Source organism: Harpegnathos saltator, unplaced genomic scaffold (genome assembly GCF_003227715.2).
Source record: "Harpegnathos saltator strain DR-91 unplaced genomic scaffold, Hsal_v8.6 scaffold202, whole genome shotgun sequence".
Classification (NCBI taxonomy): Eukaryota; Metazoa; Arthropoda; class Insecta; order Hymenoptera; family Formicidae; genus Harpegnathos; species Harpegnathos saltator.
The window spans coordinates 1780538-1804045 of NW_020229987.1; the positions used below are offsets into that span (position 1 = coordinate 1780538).

Genomic DNA, 23508 nt, shown 5'->3' on the forward strand with positions numbered 1-23508 from the left:
TTTTCTTAAACTGTCGACACGATTACGCAAAAACTACTGAACCGAATTGCTTGAAATTTTTACACAATATACAGTAGACATGTAGTTTTCGCCCCTACCTTGAACACAGATATATTTTATTTTATTCATTTTTTTTTAAACATGATTACAAGTTGAAACAAGTTTCATCTTCAATACTTTTTTTTGTACAGTCATTATTTCCCCAAACTTGGCTTTACTGCCTTCATTTTGGTACGGCTACAATGGCAACCGTATATTTTAAAAATATTTCCCATTTTTTGGTTTCAGAGTAGTGAGAGGCCCGGAATGATGTCGGCAGCAAACATAGAGTTCGCAAACGGATGACTGTATTTTTACCTATAATTACAATTGGATCGGTTCTTATGATTCAATAAAATTTATTTTATACTTTGAGCATTAATGAGAGTACACTGTGAAAATTTCAAGTTTATTGATCTTACTATTTCTGTTAAAAGAATTCGCAAAAATAGCCTTGAAAACGGCCTTCCGCGCGTAATTCTCTCCTTAACGTGACGATGAACGATCCGAACGCAAATGTAGTTTGAAAGAAGAAGAATTCCTGGCTGATAAGAACCGAAAGTTTCGTTTCCCTCGAGCAAAACGTCTTCGGTTCGTCCGTTGTCGCGTTAATTCCGCCAATCTCTGTTCTCCGCAAGCTCGCGCCTCCTTCCCGATGGATTGCAGCGATGACCCGGTGGAATAGGAAAGCCGCGGGCGGTTCGCGTGCACTCGTTCCCGGCGTTTGTGTATCGTAACCAACCTGGTTTCTGGTCAAGTATGACACTCGCCGGCACAACAGTGTTATAGGAAGCGACCTCGGCCGGCGCGTTCACAGTCTTCAGGCCGACTTCCGCCTCCTCGGCGGTGATCGCCGACACCGTCTTCGACTTCTTCTTCTTGTGCTCCTTGTCCTTTCTCTTGCTGATCGGCTGCGGTAATGCCTCATTGCTGCATTAGTACATACAGTGTAATGATCTACATGCTTGATACGGTAACGCAATATCGAGCGATTGCAATACTTCATTCCGTTCCGAACTAATACGGACTGATTTGATGATAATCGGCGAATCGGCCGTTATTAGTCGCTCGAAATGATCGTGTGATCGAAGTCTCGCGGCACATGCAAGTCGAGGGGTAGCCTCGTGTCGCGCCATGTGACGAGCGAATATCAACGTGGGAACTGCGTTGATAAGCGAGAACAACGTTTGCGAACACGTTTGCGACTCGGACGTGTCTGTCTAAAAATAAGCGCGAGAATAAATCAAAGGAGCGTGCACATGTAACGTTGCAGTATCCTCCTCGAGGGAGGATAACGTCGCGCTCTTACATTGTGGTTACAGCATAATAGCCGATGCCTTTCTCCCGGAAAAGTCACGAAAAAGGGTCTCTGATATAACAATCTCTGTGTGAGAGGAACGTGACACCGTAACGTTACACAAGCCGGGGAAAGTTTGTATTCACCTAATCATTATTCGGAGCTTTCACCGGAAGCCTCAGCCACGTGTGCATTTTTGCGACGCGTAGGTAGCGCGAAATTGCATTCCCGAACGCGGCGATAATCCTAAGGATAGATCGATGATATTATGTTGACGCAAAAATATAGTAAAAAAAATAATTTGAGTTTGATACTTCTAAAAATAACACAATGCGTGTTGCGCTTGTACTTGGCGCCTTTTTTTTACCTTTTTGTTTAAAAAGGTAAGTTTTTATAAGTTTTACTTGTAAAATCTTATGTATTATTATGTTGACGCAAAAATAATTGAGATTTTTTATCATTTTAAGTTTATCACTTTGGCGCTGATTTTTCTAGCTACTGTTATCTTTTCCAAAATTCCATCTTGTAGAAATAAACAAACTTGTTCGCCGTCGGGAGAAATGTGTGCAGGCCAATGATCTTTATTTTGATTAATAAATATAATTTTTAATTGATGTATACGTGTCTTTATACTCGATATGTAAAAATCGCGATTATTTTTGTACCGACCTAATAATTGTCAATAATTGTCACCAACTTAATAATTGTCAATTTTCGAAAACACATTCGTCGCATCTTATCCAGACGATAATAATAAATTAAAGAGTATGTTCGTCGAATTTGATCGAAATAATAAAATTATGATTTTTTGAAACGTCGCATTTCAATTTTCCCGCCTTACAAAATTCGGACAATTATATTACAATCCACGTAATGACAATTCGATGTCTCTGCCCTTCGCATTCTCGCGCTATTGTTAAATATTTCGACGCTGTGACGGTAAGCGGAAATAGCCGTTCGCAAGATTACACTCTCGCGTAATCAACTCAGACGTCTTTTCTTATCGTACAAACGTAATCGGTGATTACCGACTTGTTTTAAACAATGCGAGAGACGCGAGTAGCCTCGAGAGTTAGCGAGTTGCTAACAATGGAGGTTACTCAAGACTACGAGAAATGGAATTATTTTCAGACCATGCGACATATCACAAGAAAACATTCCCATTTTTGGCACCCGTAATAAATCTTAATCTATTTTAACGAAACAAGCCTGTTGAGTCACGTTATAAGATGAGTGATTATCATTAGATTCAAACCTGACCTTCATTGTGGTTTACAATTCTATTCCAGGTCTCGTTGAATATATTATGCAAAATCTGAATACCGCGAAACGGTACCGCATCATCATAGCAGTTCGCAATTAATGCGCCTTCTCAGAAACAGTACAAGGGTAGTCCCAGAAGTACCTGACTTGACGTACAGATGGTGGTTGTTGTTTGAAAAGAATGACTATGGTAGAAAGTACCAATCTTATAAAGCTTAAGTTTGAAGTTTGACGACGCTACGTTGTTTAGTATTTGTTTGGCAGCCATCAATAGTGAACGCTCTCGGTGAATTTATAAACATGGAAAAAATTGGTCATCGTTATATGATACAATACTTTCATTTGGAAGGCGTCAGTCCAACCAATATCAAAGCGGAGCTAGATTCTACTCTGGGGGAGTCTGCTCCTTCGTTTACAACAGTAAAATATTGGATGGCAGAGTTTAAACGAGGCCGTACGAGCTGCCAAGACGAACATCGCAGTGGTCGACCAAATGAGGTGACCACGCCAGAAATGGTGAAGAAAATCTACAAAATGGTATTGGATGACTGTCGACTGAAAGTGCGCGAGTTAGCAGACATGGTAGGCATTTCAAAAAGTGCTGTACATCGCATATTGACTGAAAATTTGGACATGAGAAAGCTGTGCGCAAGATGGATGCCGCGATTGGAACAAAAACAGCGTCATGAGGACGTTTCAATCGAGTGTTTGGCGAAGTTTCACAGCAATAAGGCCGATTCATAACCATGGATGAAACATGGGTCCATCACTTCACACCTGAGACGAAGGAACAGTCAAAACAATGGACTGAAAGGGGAGAATCGGCTCCAAAGAAGGCGAAGACAGTTCCATCTTCAGGCAAGGTCATGGCATCAGTTTTTTGGGATGCGCGTGGGATAATTTTCATTGATTATCTTCAGAAAGGAAAAACAATCAACGGCGAGTATTATGCGAACTTATTGCAGCGACTTATTTGAGTGATGAAATCAAGAAAAAACAGCCGCATTTGGCGAAAAAGAAAGTTTTGTTTCATCAAGACAATGCACCAGTTCACACATCCGTTATCGCGATGGCCAAAATCAATGAGTTAAAGTTCGAATTGCTTCCTCACGCACTCTATTCGCCAGATTTAGCCCCCTCGGATTATTTTCTGTTTCCAAATTTGAAAAGATGGCTCGGTGGTAAAAGATTTTGTAAAAGACAATGAAGAGGTGGAGTATGCGGTTGATGGCTATTTTGAGGAGCTCGACGATTCCCACTATAAACAGGGTATCGAAGCTATTGAACATCGCTGGGAAAAGTGTATTGAGCTAAAAGGAGACTATGTAGAGAAATAAAGATATTTTTTCCCAAATTGTTTGTGTTTTCTTTGTTAGGTCAGGTATTTCTACTCTCGAGGGACTACCCTCGTAAGCTCGGATCTGCAAAATTCGCGAAGAGTCTGAAACTTCATCAGAACGTAATGACTGACGAGTCGTCGACTGATCGCTTTTGACTGCGACTTTCCAGATTATTTGCTTATTATTTTACTAAGTATAATAGAAAAATATTTCCTCTTATGAAAAACAGAAAAATATAATATATCTTGTAAAGGCGATTAAATAAGAAGAAAAGAAATTACATATTTATAAAATAGCTTAATTGGTTCTCAGCAACATAGTAAAAATTGAAATTACTAGATTCATTCATTAGTCAATTTACTCGAAAGATTAATAGACGTGAAATTTAGAATGTATTATAATAATGGTGGCATTTTTTTTCTCTTTTTCTCTCTCTTTCTCTCTCTTCTCTCTTGTCGCATTTATCTGCGCGTATTATGCAACAATACGTGGGAGTGTCTGATGAATACTTAGGCGACCAGCGACGGCACGGAGTCGCGGGCACGTGGCATGACACGTGCGTCTGTGTTTATACAATGCGACTGTATGCGTGTCGGCGCGTGGCTTAATCGTAACTGATTTTGATCATTTATTTTACACGTCTACGATTGTGATTACGCTGTGGTGGTGATGAACACAGATGCGTGATCGCATCAGTCATCTTCATCACGGGAGATCCGCGAGCAGAACGTTCGCACAGTTATTTATTTAATTGTGTCATGTCGAGGGGAGATCTTCGTTAAACAAAGTCACAACGAGACGGAGAAGGAACGTGGAAAACTCGGCTCGTAGGATGTCGTTGTGGGATGTCGCAATGAGGATTTACATAATGATGAAGAGGAAATATTCCTCGCGTTACAGGAGTTATTTAATTTTATTTCATTATTATTTATTTTATTTCATCGATCATGCTTTCGTAAGCTTGAGTTATGAATTTATAAGTTAAATAAACTTGCTAAATAAATTTGGGTCTTGGAAACGCCGCTTTCGAGCGACTGCTATTTTATCTGAAGACGAAAATTACTACGAAAACGAAGGATCTTTAAACAAGATGAGAAGCAGTTAATTGAAAACAAAAGTTCCGTGAAAAAGGATCACAAGCTCGTACAGATATTTTTTTACAGTTTTCCAGATGTGTACATTATCAATAAGATAGAGAATAAATGTTTTCCTTTGTGAGTCTTCCTCGCGACAATCCTCGACCGAGAACTCCCTCTAAAACATGCAAGCTGCGCGTATCGGGAAGATTGGTTACGAAACCTTGGCACCTTGGCAAGGACCCTACTCTCCGGGTGACACAAATGATCCGATTGTCAAAACCTGGTCATGTTACGGCGCAAATCCGCACTCCGAATTACCTGCGTGCTAAAGTAACAATCCAATAACATCGCGGGAGATAAACAGCTGATAAACAGGATCATGGCTCATTGGTCGGAAGACTACAGGAAATGATCCTTCGACAATTTCGCGAGAGAAGAAGAGAGAGGTGTGCGAGCCTCGTATAAAATTCATCCGATTATAGAACGCCTGAAAGCAATGAGGAATCTCGAGAGTAACGTCAGTAACGATCTTAGAGAGACGAAGCCTGAGCCTGGGAAAGACCGCGGAAGAGCGGGAAGGAGGGATCGTCCTTTAAACGAATCGGTCCTTGCGCACCTGGTGGCCTTTCTCGTCCTCCAATATCGCGGTCGATCGATCTCCCGTCGCTCGCTTCCGTCTTCGTCGAGCTCTCTCCCGGCCGAGGAAGTCTCGTTGGCCGAGTACGCGCGATAATATAATTTCCGCTTCTGCGAATCACCCTTGAAAATACATTCGACTGTTCTCAACGTGGTCGATCAAATCGCCGTACTTCAGCGTCGTACTCAGCGGTAGTTCCATGCGTGCAACGCTGTAAATAGCCGCGCCGCTAAATAGTCCCGTATCACGTTTGCGCGTTTTGTTCGTCTGCTCGTTTGTTCGCTCGCTCACGCGTGGATGCTCGCTTCTTCGAAGAGCGAATTAAATGCTTAAGTAACTTGATGAAATAGCTTAATACGAAATTTTGCGCGAAGAAACGACAGAGTCCAAATCTCTCCGTGCGATCTCTGACCCCGCGATCACAGTTCCCAGACTGATGCTCGCGTTCTAAACGCAGCACCCAAAAAAAGTATTCTATTTGTAAAGTGATTTTTTTTTCATAGTCTCATATTCTAAGCGAAGCGTTTTGTGTAGGAAAATGATTCCTCTTTTGATAAAGCGATTAAAATGAACCATTCATCTAAATCTTATTAGATATTATTCTGTTTTCCTCTTATTTCAAGAGGATTTCCTCTTATATACAATTAATTTTCATAATTTATATCAAGAAGAATGCTTGTCGGCGTTTTTTCTCTTCCATCTACACACACACACACACACACACACACAGAGACACTCTTTCTGTGCATATGATGATCGTCGCCACATTTATTTTATTATTATTTAACCTTTTAAGAAAAGATTAAATAATCTCTGTATAAGAGGAAATTTATATTAAAATCAATAAGATTTGCATGATACATATAACATATATAATTCCTTTAACTTTAAGAATAATGTTTATAATATTTTCTTGATCTTAGAAGAATCCTCTTGAGGCCATATATAAGAATAAAAAATCCTCTAAGATTTAGATGATTCTGTTGTTCTAAAATTACTTTTTTTTGAGTGAGCGATCTTCGTACAATGCAATCCACTTGGACAATTAGAGACTTGCTGGGAACTTGGCCGAATTCCTCCAAAGTGTGAAATTCGACTGGACGACCAGTTGGCTTTTGCAAGGAGCGACTCACCTGGATCCGAAGGTCGAAGGGCGCCTGCCGCAGTAACCGCTGCTCTCGGAGCGATTGCTGTTCCTCGAGATCGAACTACCGCTGCTGCAAAAAAATGCCAAGGATCAGAATCCACATTTCCACATCGATGGGTGCAAGTTCACATCGCGTGGCGTCTCTCGTGGCTCTTTCTGACGGATGCCTAAAAGATCCGACGAAGTGTCCGACCTTGCCTAGGCGTTTCCACTGGCGCCGTTGTCGTCGCGGACGAACTCCGAACGGGACATTTGCATTAACAAAAGGCACTTTGACAACACGGCCGTCCACGTGCGGTTCGACTCTCATCGACGTTCTCTCCTCTTGGAGATCTTCCGCGTTAAGTACTGCGAGACGTGTACGCGATGGTGAATTAAACGATAATAAAAAAAGAAAACAGAAGATACAGGAAGAAGAAATAAGAAGAACAGGAGAGATCGCGAGGGTCGCATGAGCATTCGCGAGAGTCCCAGGAAACTCTCGCCACGTCGAGTCACTCTCGACCAAGTTGATCGATTCGGCGATACTGTAACGCTCGCCAAATGGCAAATTCTCCGATGTTTCGCAACGCTCGTCGTAATGAGGTCGATCGCGATCGGCGAAGAAAAATCGCGCCGATTCTCGCCACCGATCACGCGCGGGTTCTCTCCGCCCTTTCCGCCGTGCTCGATTCGGCTAAACGTGACGCCGTGCAACGCATGGTGCTTGCGAAATCGGCGACACGGTGATCTCGCAACGGCCTCGGCCTATCTAACGACGACAACGTCGTCGTCGTCGTCGTCAGGAAAATCAAGCGAGTCGAAATTGCAGCGAGTAACCGGTCCCGGCTGGAAAAAAGAGCCGCGATCACATGTTCGGCAAACGTGACGGCCCTAACACGCAGCCTCTCGGGCCTTTCACTGTCCCCATTATTCGCCGGCCACCGATCAACCGATCGGTCGGTCGGTCGGTCGGTCGGTCGGTTGGCCGCATTTGTTCGCGGAGTCCTGCATGGTTGGAAAAATTATTGCATAAGAAAGCGCACCGCTTCACGTTCGCGGCCCCGTGACTGACTACCGCGAGGACGACGGCGGCGGCGGCGGCGGCGAGGGCGGCGGCGGTGTCTATCGATTCCGTTCACCAGTTTACGCTCGAGACGCGATCCGGGACGCGAGAAAATGGGGAACGGTGAAATGTACGCGCCCTCAATTGCGCTGGTGTTAGGCAAAAATCTACCGCGAGCAGTTTGGCTTTTAAATATCACGTGTTGGAAGTCCGCAGCTACACGCTGCCGATTCCATTGCATTTCCCTCTCGACGCGTGCCGTGGGACAAAGGAACATTTCCAGGGCGGTCGAATCACTTTTACGCGTTTCGGGACTTAACTGATTTAAGGGTCCGCTTTACAAGGGGGAATTACATGCGGAGCAGGTCGTTTTCAACGCTATTTTTGCAAATTTTTTTTTTTGGCAGAAGCGATAGGATCAATGGACTTTAAATTTTCACAGTGTATTTATTAATGTTCCAAGTATGAAATAAATTTTTTACTATCTATATGGAAAGTACGCATAAGACTTTAATCGCGTTTATCTGGAAACATTATTTTCTTAGACTGTCGACACGATTATGCAAAAACTACTAGAGATGTGCGAACTATTCGAATTCAAATCGAATCGAATCGAATTATATTAGATTCGATTCAAATCCGAATCCCTATGATTCGAATCCGAATAATTCGAAAATTTCGAATCGAAGATTCGAATACGAATCAAATATATTAGCGTTTGCATGCATCAGCTACAAAACAAGTTATCTGGGCCTGTATGTTTGAACCCTTAATTTGTAATTAACTTAACTTATAATAAATAACTTAATTATAAATTACTTTAAATATTTAAATATATATTTTACTTTAAGGTAATATTACAACATCAACATCCCTTTTCATATTCAAAATCTATCATTATGTGCATGTTTAATAGTCATGTTAAGTTTTTTAATGATTCGATTCGAATTCGAATGAAATTTCATAGATACGATTCGATTCGAATTCGAATTTAAAAAATGAAATTCGATTCGATTCAACATAAAAATGCTTGATTCGCACATCTCCAAAAACTACTAAATCGAATAACTTGTAATTTTTACACAATATACAGTAGACATGTAGTTTTCGCCCCTACCTCGAACACAGTTATATTTTATTTTATTCATTTTTTTTAAATATGATTACAAGTTGAAAAAAGTTTCATTTTCGATACCTTTCTTTGTACAGTTATTATTTTTCCAAACTTGGCTTCACTGTCTGCATTTTATGTAGTACGGGCTATAATGGCAAATGTATATTTTAAAAATCTTTCTCAGTTTTCGGTTTTAGAGTAATGAGAGGCCCGGAATTATGTCGACAGCAAACATAGAGTTCGCAAACGGATGACTGCATTTTTATTTATAATTACAAATTGGATCCGTTCTTGTGATTCAATAAAATTTATTTTATACCTTGAACATTCATGAATACACTGTGAAAATTTCAAGTCCATTGATCTTAGCATCTCTGTTGAAAAATTCGTAAAAATAGCCTTGAAAACGGTCTTCCGTGTGTAACTCCCCCCGATAAGACGAAGAAAAAAAAAACATTTGAAAACAAAGTTAACATTTCCTTCCGCGTTTCTCAAGGTTCATGCAGAGACCTCGTCCTTCGTATCAATCCGACTCCAGACGGATCCCAGGCAATCAGGACGGCCTCTCTGGCAATTCTTATTAGGGATACGTGCCCGTATGATTATATATCTAATTATAATTGGAATATATTTATATATCGAAGGCTACACGCGACGACGCTAAATTCCGCAGCCTTACGCCGTCGTGGACGCGCAAATAACGGAGGTATAAAAATAAATTTCGCCCTGGCGAAATGTCACGTTACAGTATTATGCCCACCACAATCGACACGAGCGATTTGTTTACGGTGCGCGCACGTGCGGATGCAATCCGCGCACGTACACACACACACACACACACACATATATGTACATGTATGGCACATACGCACAATTCGGTACAAGATCGATTTACAATGCCCACGCGCAATTATCTCCGGAGAAAACTTGCTCGTTATCCACGGCACCCACGCACCCACCCCGTCGTCCATCCGCGGCGTCTCCACGTTGGGATATAATCGTCCGTCGGCCATGTGTCTCGACCGGAAATATAACCGCAAATACCTATAATAGCGCGTCTGGATGTCAAGACGCGATTACACCGAAATGACACCGTGCGATGAAAGCTCGCCGTTAAGAACGAGTTGGACGACAGTTCGAATCAGGTGATGAATACGGATGGATCAAACGACCGGTTGCGATTGCAAATCGAAAACAAAGAGAGAACGCGACCGATAAGAATTCTTTCTCCCTGCCCCTCCTTCAATCATTGGTGCACGAGTGAGTGTCAATTCGACGAAAGCGCGTCACTTGAAGCAAACTTCTTTTCGACCGCGAACGTGAGAAGATAAATTTTCTTCTCTATTTCAGTCAGTTCTTTACAACATTTCGAACGAAACAAAATTCTTAAATAGCCGAAAGGATTTCGTCTGTAAATTCGTATTAACCGCGACAATAATACTGCCGCGCTGTATCGTGGCAGTAGGAACGATAGTGAGTCGATTAACGCCTCCTTCTTGCTCGACCCGTTTTCGCGGGGAGAATTTCGCAATATTGCCGTAGCCGCATTAACTAAGGACGTGGAAATGCAATCGACACACACGCACGCATGTATCGTGCCAAGAAACCGGTTAGCCTTAACCGAACTGTACGATTTTCCGTCTCTCTCTTTCTCTCCATCGCGCTATTCGCTTTAGCCTATCGCCGTCACGCCGGATGGAAAGCGTGTCAATGCCAAGTATCCCGAGGGCTACTACGAAGTACACGCATTATTCACAACAATCGGATATTCTCCATTACGTTCGTCAATCGACGCTGTCGACTTACGATCAACTACTCGCAATTAACGTATTTAATTACGTGAATATAATCTTTTACATTGTAGAATATAAAAGAAATAAAAAAATTTATTCTTATCCCATTTGCATCACAGCTCTAAATAAATAAAAAAAATAAAAAAATAAATTAATTAAAAATAAATATAAATTAAAAATTATTAAATTAAAAATTCCGTGGATAAGTGACAATCATTATGTGCGGATTATTCCACTTGCGGATGCAAATGAGTTAACTATCAAATTTGATTGCGCGAGACATTCATCCGAAGAGTAGCGAATTCAAATATATTGTAATATATTCTCCTCGCAAGAGACAATTTCGACGTCGATCTTTTTTTTTTGCGCAAATTTATTCCGGAGCGAATGAGATCCGTAAGTATCTTTCTCTTCTTATTCTTTCCTGCCAAAAGCAGAATCTCAGATCTTCCAACGTGCCTATTGATCTGCGCAACATGCACAAGGGATGGCAATGATCAGGACGTTGGCAGCGTGTAAACAGGCAGCGTCGAAGCCAAACAATATTAAACCGATGATTCCGATTATATAAACGTTGAGAGCGACCGTTCCGCCGAGGAGCGCGTCGTTTCAACGATCATAGGATCAATTATTTTCTCCACAATAAATACGCGATCCCATGACCAAACTCTGTACGAATGACGCACACAGGTAGAATTATTAATTAATATTTCACCCTTTCACTTTCCCATCTCGCGGGAAGCGAGAGAGAAGCTCAAGTACTTGTCTCAGCGTAACTGACAAGGAAACATAGAGAACTCGGAAATTCAAAGAATTATGAAACTTTGTGTGGAAATAAAGTAAAGTAGTCAAATTTTGCAAAATTGAAAAATTTTCGAAACCCCCTTCGCTCTCTTCCAATTTTGCAAAATCTGAATATACAGTTGCAAAGAGTATGAAATATATTATAACTTTCATATAAACCATTTTTACATATGCCTCGTATTTTAAAAGATATATATTAAAAATGAAAATGATTTTTTTTTCGAAGGGTGGTTTCACTCCCTCAGACTGGAATTCCGCACGAACAAAAAATAGTTTTGCATTACGGATGGACTACTTTATTTCCACACAAAGTTTCATAATTTTTGAATTTCCGGGCTCCCTACCTTTCCTTGCGAACGAAAATTCCCCTCGTAAAAATATATTTCACAATGGCACTACGATATTTCATTCCGCTAGGTCTTAGAAAGCTGAGTATGTACCGAAACGAAGAAAAACGTGAGAGAGACTAAATACACATTGTGGATGCGTTTCCTCAACGTCATATTTCTTACGAAATCTGAACTGATTTATACCGCAAGTTCGAAAAAATGAGAAGAAATTATTCGTTTAATTTACGATTCAAAGGAGAAGCTGTTGTACCGTCACTTGTCATTTGCATACAAACACGAGAAATCCTTAATGTCGTATTTTAATTTGATCAGAAGAGAAAATATAGATACGTCAAAATTGATTATAAATTAATGAAATAACCTAACTTATTCTTGGGGCAGCGATACGCCGGCCGCTTAACCTAAAACTTTGGACCTCTTGACTTTCGGTGGGAAGTATTATCGAAAGACGAGCGATTCACGTAGTTCGCATTAACCAAATCGGAGACGAAATCGCAGAGAACCGTCTTCACACACGAGACACTCTTCTCGCGTGCAAACAATAAAACTGAAATTTCCACCTTCAAAGTGACGACCCCGCTACGTTCTCGCGCTTCCGTCCAAAAATAATCAAAAATGATCGCGCGAGGTCGCATCATGGCGGACGGATTCGCGGACATTTTGAATCCGTTGGCGCGTAAATGAATAACTCGCGAACGTGCGAAAAGATCGCACTTACCTGCGTTGTGACTGGCTGTTGCTGCAGGTGTTGGAATATCCCGAGTCGGATATCTTGGCGTTCTCCACGGACACCTCCTCCATCGTGCGTTTCCCTATCGAATCGACAAATCTCTCAAAAATTGTTCCCTTATCTCGATTCCTCTCACGCACGCACGCACACGCGTTAAGTTACTGGCGCGTGGTTCATCTTCCGCTCCGTTGGTCCTGATCGAAATTGGCGGAGGGGTCCGACGAAATGTTTATGCTCGTGATGTTTCTTCACGTACGATAACGATGACGACGGCGACAATGACGAGACGCGTCGTTCGTCGCTTGACGGTTTCCACGCGAACTGAGCTTCGACTGCAACCGCGATGATCGGCCTGAAGTGCGCCGCACGGCGGACTGCACGTTCTAAGACACGTGAGCGCGAAGCCGCGCTCACCTCCCGCCACCCATGTCATCGATGGCCGCAACCTATATCAGGGCGAAGGTGCCCCACTTCGCTTCGCGAGATCGCGATCGGCGCGAACAAAGTAGAACTACGCGTTACCGCCGCGCGAATCAACGCTGACCCCGCTTGACTCATTTAATTCCTTTTACTCCTGGCTTCTCGAGTAATCGATTTGGGGGATTTGTTTGTCTTTTTTTGTTTCAAAGTCTGAAACTCTGAGAGTCTCAGAAGCAACAGATACAATAATTGTTGTCGTCACTTTGTTGCATTACTTATATGTCTAGGTTCCCCTAATTACTTCTTATTTTCCTATTTTAATATATCGTCTCATTTTGTCTTGTTATAATAATTGTGCCAACAATTGCTAATGTTCCTTTGTTCCCTCAGCGTTAGAAAATAATAAATAGAAATTGATATCTCGTCATGCATCTCTCATGTTACATAAAAGAGTCAATTTACGGCCGCATTGTTCCTTAATCGTTTGACTAGATTTACTATCTTAAGCCGTCTGTGTTTGAGTGTACGTTTACTATTGTACTCTTATGTCTAATAACATATATGACATATTTGACGTTTTGACTATTCCTACTAAGCTCTTGGAAGGAAGATACAATCCTTCTTTGCAGTGACGGATTAAGTTATTCCAAATCGCTCATGAATATCATTAAATTTTAGATTCAGAAATCTTTCAAGCAGATTATCATCATTGGTTTAAATAATTAATAAAGTTCTTAAAGACAGAAAGACAATTCGTCACTGTTCGTCTGATCATGAAATGGAAGTAGTGTACAAGGCACAGGTCTCGTTCGCAAGAGCATAAATGACACAACCGAAAACTATGTAAAAATATATTAAACATATATAGGCATATATATATATATGTGGACGTTATATATATATATATATATAACGTTTCTTTTTATACAAATACAACAGTAAAAACATTATAATAATCTTACGTCACTAGAAATGGTATCACAGTCATCAGGTACAGCGCTTCATGGAATCCTCGCGGTATCCTGAAAGCGAGAAGAACACATATCAGACCAAGATAGGATTCAATCACGTGATTCAATATTCATACACTTCCATATAAGCAGTAAGAATTAACTTTAAAAAATCAAGTGAAAGAGTCGGTGTGGGGTTTTTGCGTATTCCATGTGTATTTGATATTTTCAAAAAGAAAATGGAAAACAAGTCAGTTACAGTCTCCTGGAACATTATTCGGTACGGTCATACAGTGAGAGTCCTAACGCAACGGTGGTACAAAAGTGTCCATCATAAAACGTTCATGTTGTGCGTCGATCACTAGTGTGTGACGAGGTTGGTTTCGTGATGGTGGATAAATAAATATCGGTTCGTCCGAGGAAAGGTCTTTTCCCTGTTTTTCTCTGTAGGGCAAACTGTAAGCCCACGCTCTTAAGCGTAAAGAAACGCCGGATACTTCCGATGATATTTTCATTTAGTCATATATTCATAATCACTTCCAAAACAAGATGTATCCACATGTTTCATGATAGTCATCGATGATATAATTCTTTATAAAATTTAGCACAACCGCGTGTTTAAAAGCCGTGTGATATCGATGAGAGTTGATATAAACTTATCAACGAATCTTCACAATCGACCTTGACCAAAATATCTTGTATGAAACGGGCCATAATCTTTATTATCTTAGAATCTAAGTAATGACATTTTGCGTAAAAGATGCGATTAAAGAGCACGAGCGTGTTACAATTTTATCATGAAATATTGATAAAGTGAATATCGAAAATGATAATGTGAAATAATTGTACAATTTTTTACTACCGAAAAAGAATGAAACATTTCAGCATATGTTGTAACGATCCCTTCCCGATAGAGTGGATGTTTCTAATGAATTCAAGGATATACCTTGTTTTGGAATTGCTATAATTCCTTCATCCACAATATAATTTTAACACTGGTCGTCGTGAGAATGATCAATGTTGTATAGAATACAAATTGCTTTGCTTCCTTTTTTATACGCAATACAACTAAGAGACAAATACATGCTCATCGGAAATTTAACTATATAAATAAAAGATCTCTTTGCTAAATCTAGGGCACACACAGGTTAATCCCTAAGATAAGCCTGTGCGAACAGGTGGTGTTAGTAATACACTTATTGCATGACAAGAGCGTGAATTACATTACATACGCGACAATTTATTCAATGTCTATATATATGTGTGTCTCATTTCTTCACTTTATACAAAACATAAAGTTAAATATAAAGTCAAGTTAAATTACAGCGAATTATTTTTATAATCAATCGAACGATTCACTAATCGAAATATCATATTAAAAACGTCGGTTCTTATGGAGTCAGAATAAAATTGTCTTTATTTCAATTACTTGGATAATTTACTGTGCGTGATGTCATCAACGCTAATTAGCTGATAATAATCAATACAAAAATAAAGCTAGGAATCGGCAGAAAATTGATCGAAAGAAACGAAAATATCTCACTTGTACCAGTATTCTTCTCTTTCCACTAGTGTAACTTATCCCCCCTGCCAAAAAAGACTGTGTTTTGATCAAGAAATGACATTCACACATTTACGGGAGGTAAACAACAGCGAATAAATGAATAAATGCTCGAACATTAACCCTTCGCACAGGCCTCTTAAAATAACGAAAACGGGATATCGCGCAAGTGATGTGGCGTGTGTGAGCGAATATGTAAGAGGATAAAAGTAGCAGTAGAGTAATAGTAGAGTAAAGTAGTAAAGTAATAGAATAATAGTATAGTATAGTAGTAACAGTATCAGTAGTAGTCTAGTAGCAGTGGTAGTAGTTCTAGTAGCAGTAATAGTAGTAATAGTAATGGTGATGATGGTAATGGTGGTGGTGGTGGTGGTGGTGGTGGTAGTAGTAGTAGTAGTAGTAGTAGTAGTAATAGTAGTAGTAGTAGTAGTAGTAGTAGTGGTAGTAGTAATAGTAGTAGTAGTAGTAGTAGTAGTAGTAGTAGTAGTAGTAATAGTAGTAGTAGTAATAGTGATGATGATGGTAATGATAATAGTTTTAGCAATAGTAGTAGTAGTTGTTGTTATGGTGGTGATGATGGTAGTAGTGGTAGTAGTTCTAGTAGCAGTAGTAGTGGTGGTATTAATGGTAGTTTTGGTAGTGATAGTAGTAGTAATGGTAGTAGTAGTCATGGTAGTAGTAGTAGTAGTAGTAGTAGTAGTAGTAGTAGTAATAGTAGTAGTAGTAGTAGCAGTAGAGTAACAGTTAAAGTTTCAGTAACGTTGAAGTTGCGAACGTAAGCGAACAGTTAAATAGGTAGGTAGTTGGAGTAGTTTCCCTGGATGCCAGGCCCTTCACGTGGTCAAGTGAGTCTTTAAATTCGTCTCTTTTTGTTGCGTGCGTCCAGCTTGTGTATACCAGTCAGTCTGTGAAGACAAATAGAAAAATTACATTTTCTCCTGCCGTTTCTCAAACCCCCAGACCCCCCACCCCCTGCCCCGAGGAGGTAGAGAGTGATAACGTCAGTAAAAACGTCAAGGTGTATTTCGCTATTTCAAAGAAAAGAAACGTCTCTTTCTCTCCTTCTCTTTCTCTCGATCGTCGCGATGTCGCGCGCTTAACACCGTCTACTTACGAGTTACGCGTGTAAGAACGATCTCTGACTCAATTCTCATCCTCGTCCATTCTTAATCTTTTCCGGCGGTCTTCACCAACGTTTCGTTCTTCCGCCTCCAATACTTTCAGGCGCGAACCGCAGATCTCTTGTCCATGTAATACCTGCAATATGCAATCCCGGTTTTTTACAGCAACTATGATATGCTCGCGCGGCGGATATATCGTGATAAACACAGCAAAGACAAAGTAGGCAATACGTACCTCGATGGCGTCATTCGCGCTATCGATGGTGGCGTATTTGGCGTAGCCACAATTTTTGCCAGGTAACATATATACATCGATAAGATTTCCGAACCTACAGAACGCGTCTTTCATAGCGTATATGGGCGGAACCGGTGGACCGCAGACGATAAAGCATCTTTTAGCCACCTCTGCATCTATACTCGCCATCGGCTGGACTGGAGGCAACTTCACACACATTGTATGCTCCAAACCTGAAGCGAGAGATTAGCTTATATATCCTGGTAATGATTAACACATATACATGTATTTCTTTCTCAATGTATTAAGCATTCGAAAGAAAAAAATGAGTTTATTTACTTGGTGCTGTTAACCCTGCAGCCTGAATCAACGATGTGGCTTGAGCAATCGTCTCTGCTAAGTGTGCCAGGTCCGTCCTCGCGCTGGCGGCGCTGCCAGTTGTGGAACTGCCTGGTTTCGACGTACTCTTCGGCGGTGCGCTCGTTAAATCTGGTTTGACAATCATCCGATGGCCAGGTGGATATTCGAAACCGTGAAACTTCTCACGTGCATAAGCCGCTGCACTTGGGTTATTGTACACCACTATAGCTTGCCCTCGTGGCATTCTGTATCTCACATCAGTTTTGAGATGACAATAGTCCATACCGGGCACTATATCAAATAATTTCCACAGTTGATCCTGATTCAAAGCTGGATGAGCAATCACCTGTAGACGGGTATAACCTTCCGAGTTGGGGTAGTTTGTGGCGATTTCCAGGCTGATACTGCTCTTGCCAAAGTTTGAGGATGGGTATGTACTGGTAGAACCATCGTAAGAGGTAGACAGACCGTTATTGTATTTGGCATCACCATGATCAGGTTTTGGCTTCTTCGGCTCGGCGAACACTGCCTTGTACTTCCTGTCACACTCTTCAAACGCCCTGGCGGCGCTAGACACCTTCTTGAACTTCACATAGCCGAAGCCCTTGGACTCATTTGTGCTACGATCCTTTACCACAGTAGCATACTCGATGGAGCCAAATTTGGAGAACTCTTGTTGCAGCTCACTGTCGGACATTGTCTTCGGTAATACACAGAACAAACGAACCCACCTCTCCTCCTCGTTTGTCTCTCGCACCGAGCCTTGATCCCGACTGCAAAATGATCGATCGTTTGAGAAAATACTAAATCGGATGAAGTTTATCTGAGGAAACGTAAACTAAATAAAAGATGACGGTGACTTACTTCGAGGCGATCATCACTTTGATTGGCCTGCCAACGGAGCCAAGCATCTTTCCATTCATCTCTTCGAGAGCAAACGCCGCCTCTGACGTTTTGGAGAATTTGATGTACGTAACACCTACACACAAATAACCAATTAGAAACAGCTATCATGCTGACATACACATAGCACGAGGAGCACACAATAAAGAATATACATTTCTCGGACGCGGATAAAAACGCGTGACAGGACGTTAACGAGCGGGCTTATCAATTGGAACAATCCGTGCGAAGGCGTATCACCTTTATTCTCGCCCGTGTTACGGTCCTTAACAACCCAGATGTCTTCGATCTTGCCGAATTTTTCGAAGGCCTTTCTCAGGTCATCCTCCTCCAGACTTTTGTGACAGATGACGAAAAGTCGCGAGTTCGGCGGGTCGTCGTTCTTCGAGCGTAGATCTGTTTGCGAATAATACGAATCCCGTTCCCTGTGATCAGCCATTTTGCAAATGAATGCACTGCCGCAAGGCGCGTCGTCTACAGTCACCGGTCGGCTGACGATTCCCAGGACCGTAACGTTATACCTGCTGTCTCTCTCCCTGTTACCTTCACGCTCTTCACGTATGTGTGTGTGTTATCTGTTCTTCTTAATTTCTTACAGCATTACACTGTCCAAAATGAAATAATAAATATATACTAGGGCAACTTAGAATAGAACAGAAGAGAGAGAAAAATTACGAGAGCGTTTAGAAAATAAACTGCGATTAGAGAGAGGCTACGACCTTGGTTGTGAAACTAAAATATTTTCTTAACAACTTTCTGTTGACATAATCATCATACATATACTTATCTGTAAATAATAAATGATTAAAGTATCCGAAAAGGATCATGTATAAATTTATGCACCCAGAAGTTTCCAAATTTAATTGTAACGCGCGATGAATACGTACGTTTATTTTAACATCGAGACACGCCATTTTCTTTTCGTGATAAATTGTATTAAAAAAAATTCAAGGCCGCCCGGCGTTATTTAAAAACATGTCGCGGAAGTATTCTGAATAGATTTAATATTCATCACGCACGCGCGAGGTATATCGAAATGTCAAAACTTCACGAATTTATGCACTCGTGTGAGCGCGCGGCGAAAATAATAAAACAAATACGTTCGTAAGGCAGGCGTGTGCATTTCGAAATCGCAAAGTCACAGCGGAAAAGCCAAGTCGGTCTGTGCAAACTTTCGCAAGTGCAAAACTTGGGTGCGCAATTGAAAGTATCATGCTCCAATATCCTCGCGTCCGCTGGAGAAAGAGAAATGCGGTAATGCGACGAGTCCGTCGTCGTCGTAATCAGCGACGGCGACGACAGTATTTCATTAATTCGACCGCTTATATTTTCGCTTTCTTCTGCGACTTTCTACCTCCTTATTTGACTTCCGCGTGAATTCGACATCACCAATATTATGTATTCTTGCAGTTTCGATCGTCGATGTCGTACGCTTGTACGAAAGAAACCGAATCAATTCGCAAACATATCCTTCAACGGCAAATCGTTTCGGTCGCATGCCTACACGAATTTCGCAGTCGCCACGCAACTGTCTCGCCGTTACGTAATTCCCCCTCCTGCCTTTATATTACTCACGAAAGAGTCTCAAATCAGAGTTTCCTAAAATATACACTCAACCTACATGGAACGTAGCGTGTAGAGCGCGTGTGTGGAAGTAAAGGCGGACGTTATGGTTCATGATACGAGAGTACTCTGCACGAGGAACTCTCTCGAGAAAAATACTAGCTGGTTCATGCTTGGTATCTATTTCTTTTTACAAATTAACTTGTCTCACGTGTACATTCATCAATATTTAACATTCTTAAAAAATAGAGTTTCCTTTCTCAAAACCTTTTCAATATATAGTAATATATATTTTCAATATATATTACTATATATATATATATATATTAATATATATTTTCAATATATATTACTATAGGTATTCATGATCTTTGGAATGTTTACAAATATATACTCGTAGAGAGAGAGAGAGAGAGAGAGAGAGAGAGAGAGAGAGAGAGAGAGAGAGAGAGAGAGAGAGAGAGAGAGAGAGAGAAAGAGAGAGAAAGAGAGAGAAAGAGAGAGAAAGAGAGAGAGAGAAAGAGAGCGTGAAGAGGGACGTGATACAAAAATAAATTTGTAATATTTCGTAGCTTTCAGCACATAAGAAGATACATATAGGGTTGTATCGCAGCTGTATATATAACTATCGACCAATCAAATTCATATCATTTTCCTGCATCTGTTGTACGTTTTCGATGATAAAAACAACATTGAAAATCGTTACAGGTTGAACTCATGCATCATATGTGGAAGCCGACACGTTACCGCCATGTCCGGTCCAGTTCGTGTGGACAAACTTCCCCTCTTGGCCGAGAAGCTCATAGGTATGTGCGCCGAAGTAATCTCGCTGAGCTTGCAGCAAGTTCGCTGGCAATCGAGCGGTCCTGTATCCGTCGTAGAAAGCTAGGGCCGTTGATAGAGCGGGAGTCGGTATACCCAGTGTCACAGCCGTCGACACCACCACCCTCGCGCTCTGATGGCACTCCTTCATAGCCTTGGCGAAGAAGTCGTCCAATAATAGATTGGATAATTTTGGATTTTTGTCGAATGCTGCTTTTATATTTCCCAGGAACGCACTATAAACGAGAATTATTTCTATAATATCGTGACATCTCAAAGTTTCTATATCCTAATCCTTGGTGCTCTAGTAACAATGTCACTCATACTAAATGTCATCATGTCACCATCGATAGAGTTAATCAGCAAAGAACTAATCTTACTAACGAATGTTTATCTTCGATTATCTTTATACAACTTCGATCGTTTCCGTATAAAGTGTAATTCGCAATGTCACATTTCCACGATGAAAACGAACGGCCTTTTCAACAAGAAAAAAAAATAACTATTTATGAATCTTTAGATACAAAACATCCTTGAGACAGTCTATTGCCTTGACACTCATTTCTTTGTCGTTCGCTTTAAAAGGAAATGTAGGTCGCACTAAGCACGAACGATATTACGATATCGGCGTGACTGAATAAGATTGAAAATTAAATGAAATTTACGCATCTACTGCGTTACCTTCTTATGATACATCCACCTCGCCACATCAGCGCTATCGCGCCGTAATTCAAGTTCCACTTGTAGAGCTTAGCAGTTTCCCTCAGCAGCATAAAGCCCTGCGCATACGAGATGATCTTTGCGGCGTACAGAGCCTTCCTTAAGTGATTTAGGAACATTTTCTTGTCATCCTTGAACATCTCGTCCGGGCCGGCTAATATTGTACTCGCTATCTCGCGTTCGCTTTTCAATGTCGACAGATACCTGGAGAACACTGACTCACCAATTAGAGTGACGGGCATTCCATAGTCTAATGCGGCGATAGCCGTCCATTTGCCCGTGCCCTTCTGGCCCGCTGTGTCCCTAATGCGTTCTAGAAGGTAGCCTTTCTCGTCCTTATATTTCAATATATCCCTGGTGATCTCGATCAGGAAAGAATCCAGCTCGCCCTTGTTCCAACAGTCAAATACAGCGCTCATCTGTTCCTGTGAAAGTTGTAGGCCATTTCTCATCAGGTGATACGCCTCGCAGATGATCTGCATGTCACCATACTCGATCCCATTGTGCACCATCTTGACAAAATGTCCAGCACCATATTCCCCGACCCAATCACAGCAAGGCTCTCCGTTGGATTTTGCGCATATTGACTGAAAAATACAGCAATAATATAGACTGTGTCTTGTAAATCTTTAATACTATAAATAATTATAGACTAGCATTGCTCCAGAACTTACCTGGAAGATAGGTTTAATATGTGGCCAAGCTTTAGGATTACCACCAGGCATCAAAGATGGTCCATATCTGGCACCATCTTCTCCACCACTAACTCCACTGCCCACAAAGAGAATCTCTTTCTTCTCAAGATCTCTGGCACGTCTCTCGCTATCTTGATAAGCTGAGTTGCCACCATCGATGATAATATCTCCAGGAGAGAGGAGAGGCACCAATAAATTGATAAATTGATCTACGGCATCACCAGCTACAATATATAAGAGCAAATTGCATTATCACAATGTTTAATACTCTGTATATACTTTTTATTGCAATGATAAAAAGATTACCTTTAACTAATAACATTATTCTCTTTGGACTCTTCAGTTTACTGACCATGTCTTCCAAGCTATCTGCGCCAATAACTTTTGTGCCCCTGGCTTCATTCTCAAGAAAAGATTTGATCTTATCTTTCGTACGGTTATATACACATACAACAAATCCATGGTCATCCATATTTAAAATCAAATTTTGTCCCATGACTGCTAAACCAATTAGGGCAATATCTGCTGTCCTAAAATGTGCAAAAAATATACGTTAATTGAAAGTCGATAAAGAAGAGAGAGAAGGTACATTTTCTTTGCTCATTGCTTATCTCTCATACTCAAGTAGAAATAGATATTTCAATATACAAAAACTCAAAGTAAAAAACAACTTGATATATTTTTAAATAGAAATAAAGTAAGAAGATTTCTATAGAATACTTTTCGGGTGGTTTTCATATTGTGCATTAATAATTATGAATAAGTTAATAATAAGTATATGCGTGTGTTAAAATTCAATGTTCGTCCGTGACAAGTTCAATTTTAGCGTATTTTTACACATATATAAAACTGTTTCAACTACACTTTCTGCACTTTGTCACTTCTCTTATTAATCATTTCGAAACTTGAATTATGAACGAATGACTCACTTCGAAATGTAGCTGAAACGATCACAAGATATGTTTCGTCGAACTATAAAAAGTACTTACGGAGTGCTCATTTTTGCGGATGGTGAATGGATACGATCGGACACAAGAGGTTTGTCTTCTATTGCTGAACTGGCTGCACTAACTTGCACTTACTCTCTTCTCTCCCTTTCACTAACTCCTAGATATATATCTATTTCTTTTTATGTTCCCTGAGTGTACACTAGTTCAGCGATAAAAAAACAGACCTAAGATGTAACTAAATAAAATATATTCGGTGATATATCCAGGAAATATATTGCTACGATCCGCGAGAGCAACAAGTGGTCGCACTCTCCTGCTTAGTAGTTAGTCAGAGGACGTATAAAGGCCATCGCACACAAACGAACTTAAGGTCATTCTACAATACGTGTCGTAAGTTGTAAGCCGTAAGAATTGGCGAATCACAGTCGATTATTACAAAAATAATCGGCTATAATTGATCAGTTCTTACATTGTCGTAGGCTTACAGCTTACGACACGTATTGTAGAATGACCTGAAGGTAAAGGGCAAGAGCACAGGCTTTTGCATAACGCATAATACATAACGCATAA

At 40.7% G+C, this 23508-nt stretch overlaps 3 protein-coding genes across 10 annotated transcripts in view; all 3 read right to left on the minus strand.

Moving 5' to 3' along the window:
* per (period circadian regulator) overlaps nt 1–13131 on the minus strand; it is a 38619-nt gene extending 25488 nt beyond the window's left edge. Inside the window, exons 1-3 of one of the 6 annotated variants that reach the window (XM_025297989.1) lie at nt 12627–13130; nt 6789–6872; nt 782–969 (exon numbers count right to left, since the gene is read on the minus strand). In XM_025297989.1, the coding sequence (XP_025153774.1) occupies nt 782–969; nt 6789–6872; nt 12627–12709 (355 nt within the window). In that variant the 5' untranslated portion in view covers nt 12710–13130. Of the gene's footprint in view, nt 1–781; nt 970–6788; nt 6873–12626 lie in introns of all 6 variants that reach the window. The other 5 variants (XM_025297988.1, XM_011145760.3, XM_025297992.1 and 2 more) reach the window with 5 other exon arrangements.
* Nucleotides 13132–13930: 799 nt separating this feature from the next.
* Nucleotides 13931–18809, minus strand: LOC105185901 (RNA-binding protein 45). 2 transcript variants are annotated; one of them, XM_011145756.3, is made up of 6 exons: nt 18429–18808; nt 18150–18264; nt 17265–18058; nt 16926–17158; nt 16684–16826; nt 13931–14080 (listed from the first exon to the last, which is right to left on the minus strand). In XM_011145756.3, exons 1-5 carry the CDS (start codon nt 18625–18627, stop codon nt 16713–16715), a joined length of 1455 nt encoding a protein of 484 aa, XP_011144058.1. In that variant the 5' UTR covers nt 18628–18808; the 3' UTR covers nt 13931–14080; nt 16684–16712. The 2 variants fall into 2 exon arrangements, with proteins under 2 accessions (XP_011144058.1, XP_011144060.1); XM_011145758.3 differs by lacking the exon at nt 13931–14080 and adding an exon at nt 16268–16474 and having other exon boundaries at nt 18429–18809.
* A 1432-nt stretch (nt 18810–20241) lies between these two features.
* Pgd (phosphogluconate dehydrogenase) lies at nt 20242–23426 on the minus strand. 2 transcript variants are annotated; one of them, XM_025298000.1, is made up of 6 exons: nt 23408–23426; nt 22978–23314; nt 22295–22518; nt 21968–22212; nt 21255–21880; nt 20243–20809 (listed from the first exon to the last, which is right to left on the minus strand). In XM_025298000.1, exons 2-6 carry the CDS (start codon nt 22986–22988, stop codon nt 20467–20469), a joined length of 1449 nt encoding a protein of 482 aa, XP_025153785.1. In that variant the 5' UTR covers nt 22989–23314; nt 23408–23426; the 3' UTR covers nt 20243–20466. The 2 variants fall into 2 exon arrangements, with proteins under 2 accessions (XP_011144057.1, XP_025153785.1); XM_011145755.3 differs by lacking the exon at nt 23408–23426 and having other exon boundaries at nt 20242–20809; nt 22978–23062.
* Between the last annotated feature and the right edge of the window lie 82 nt (nt 23427–23508).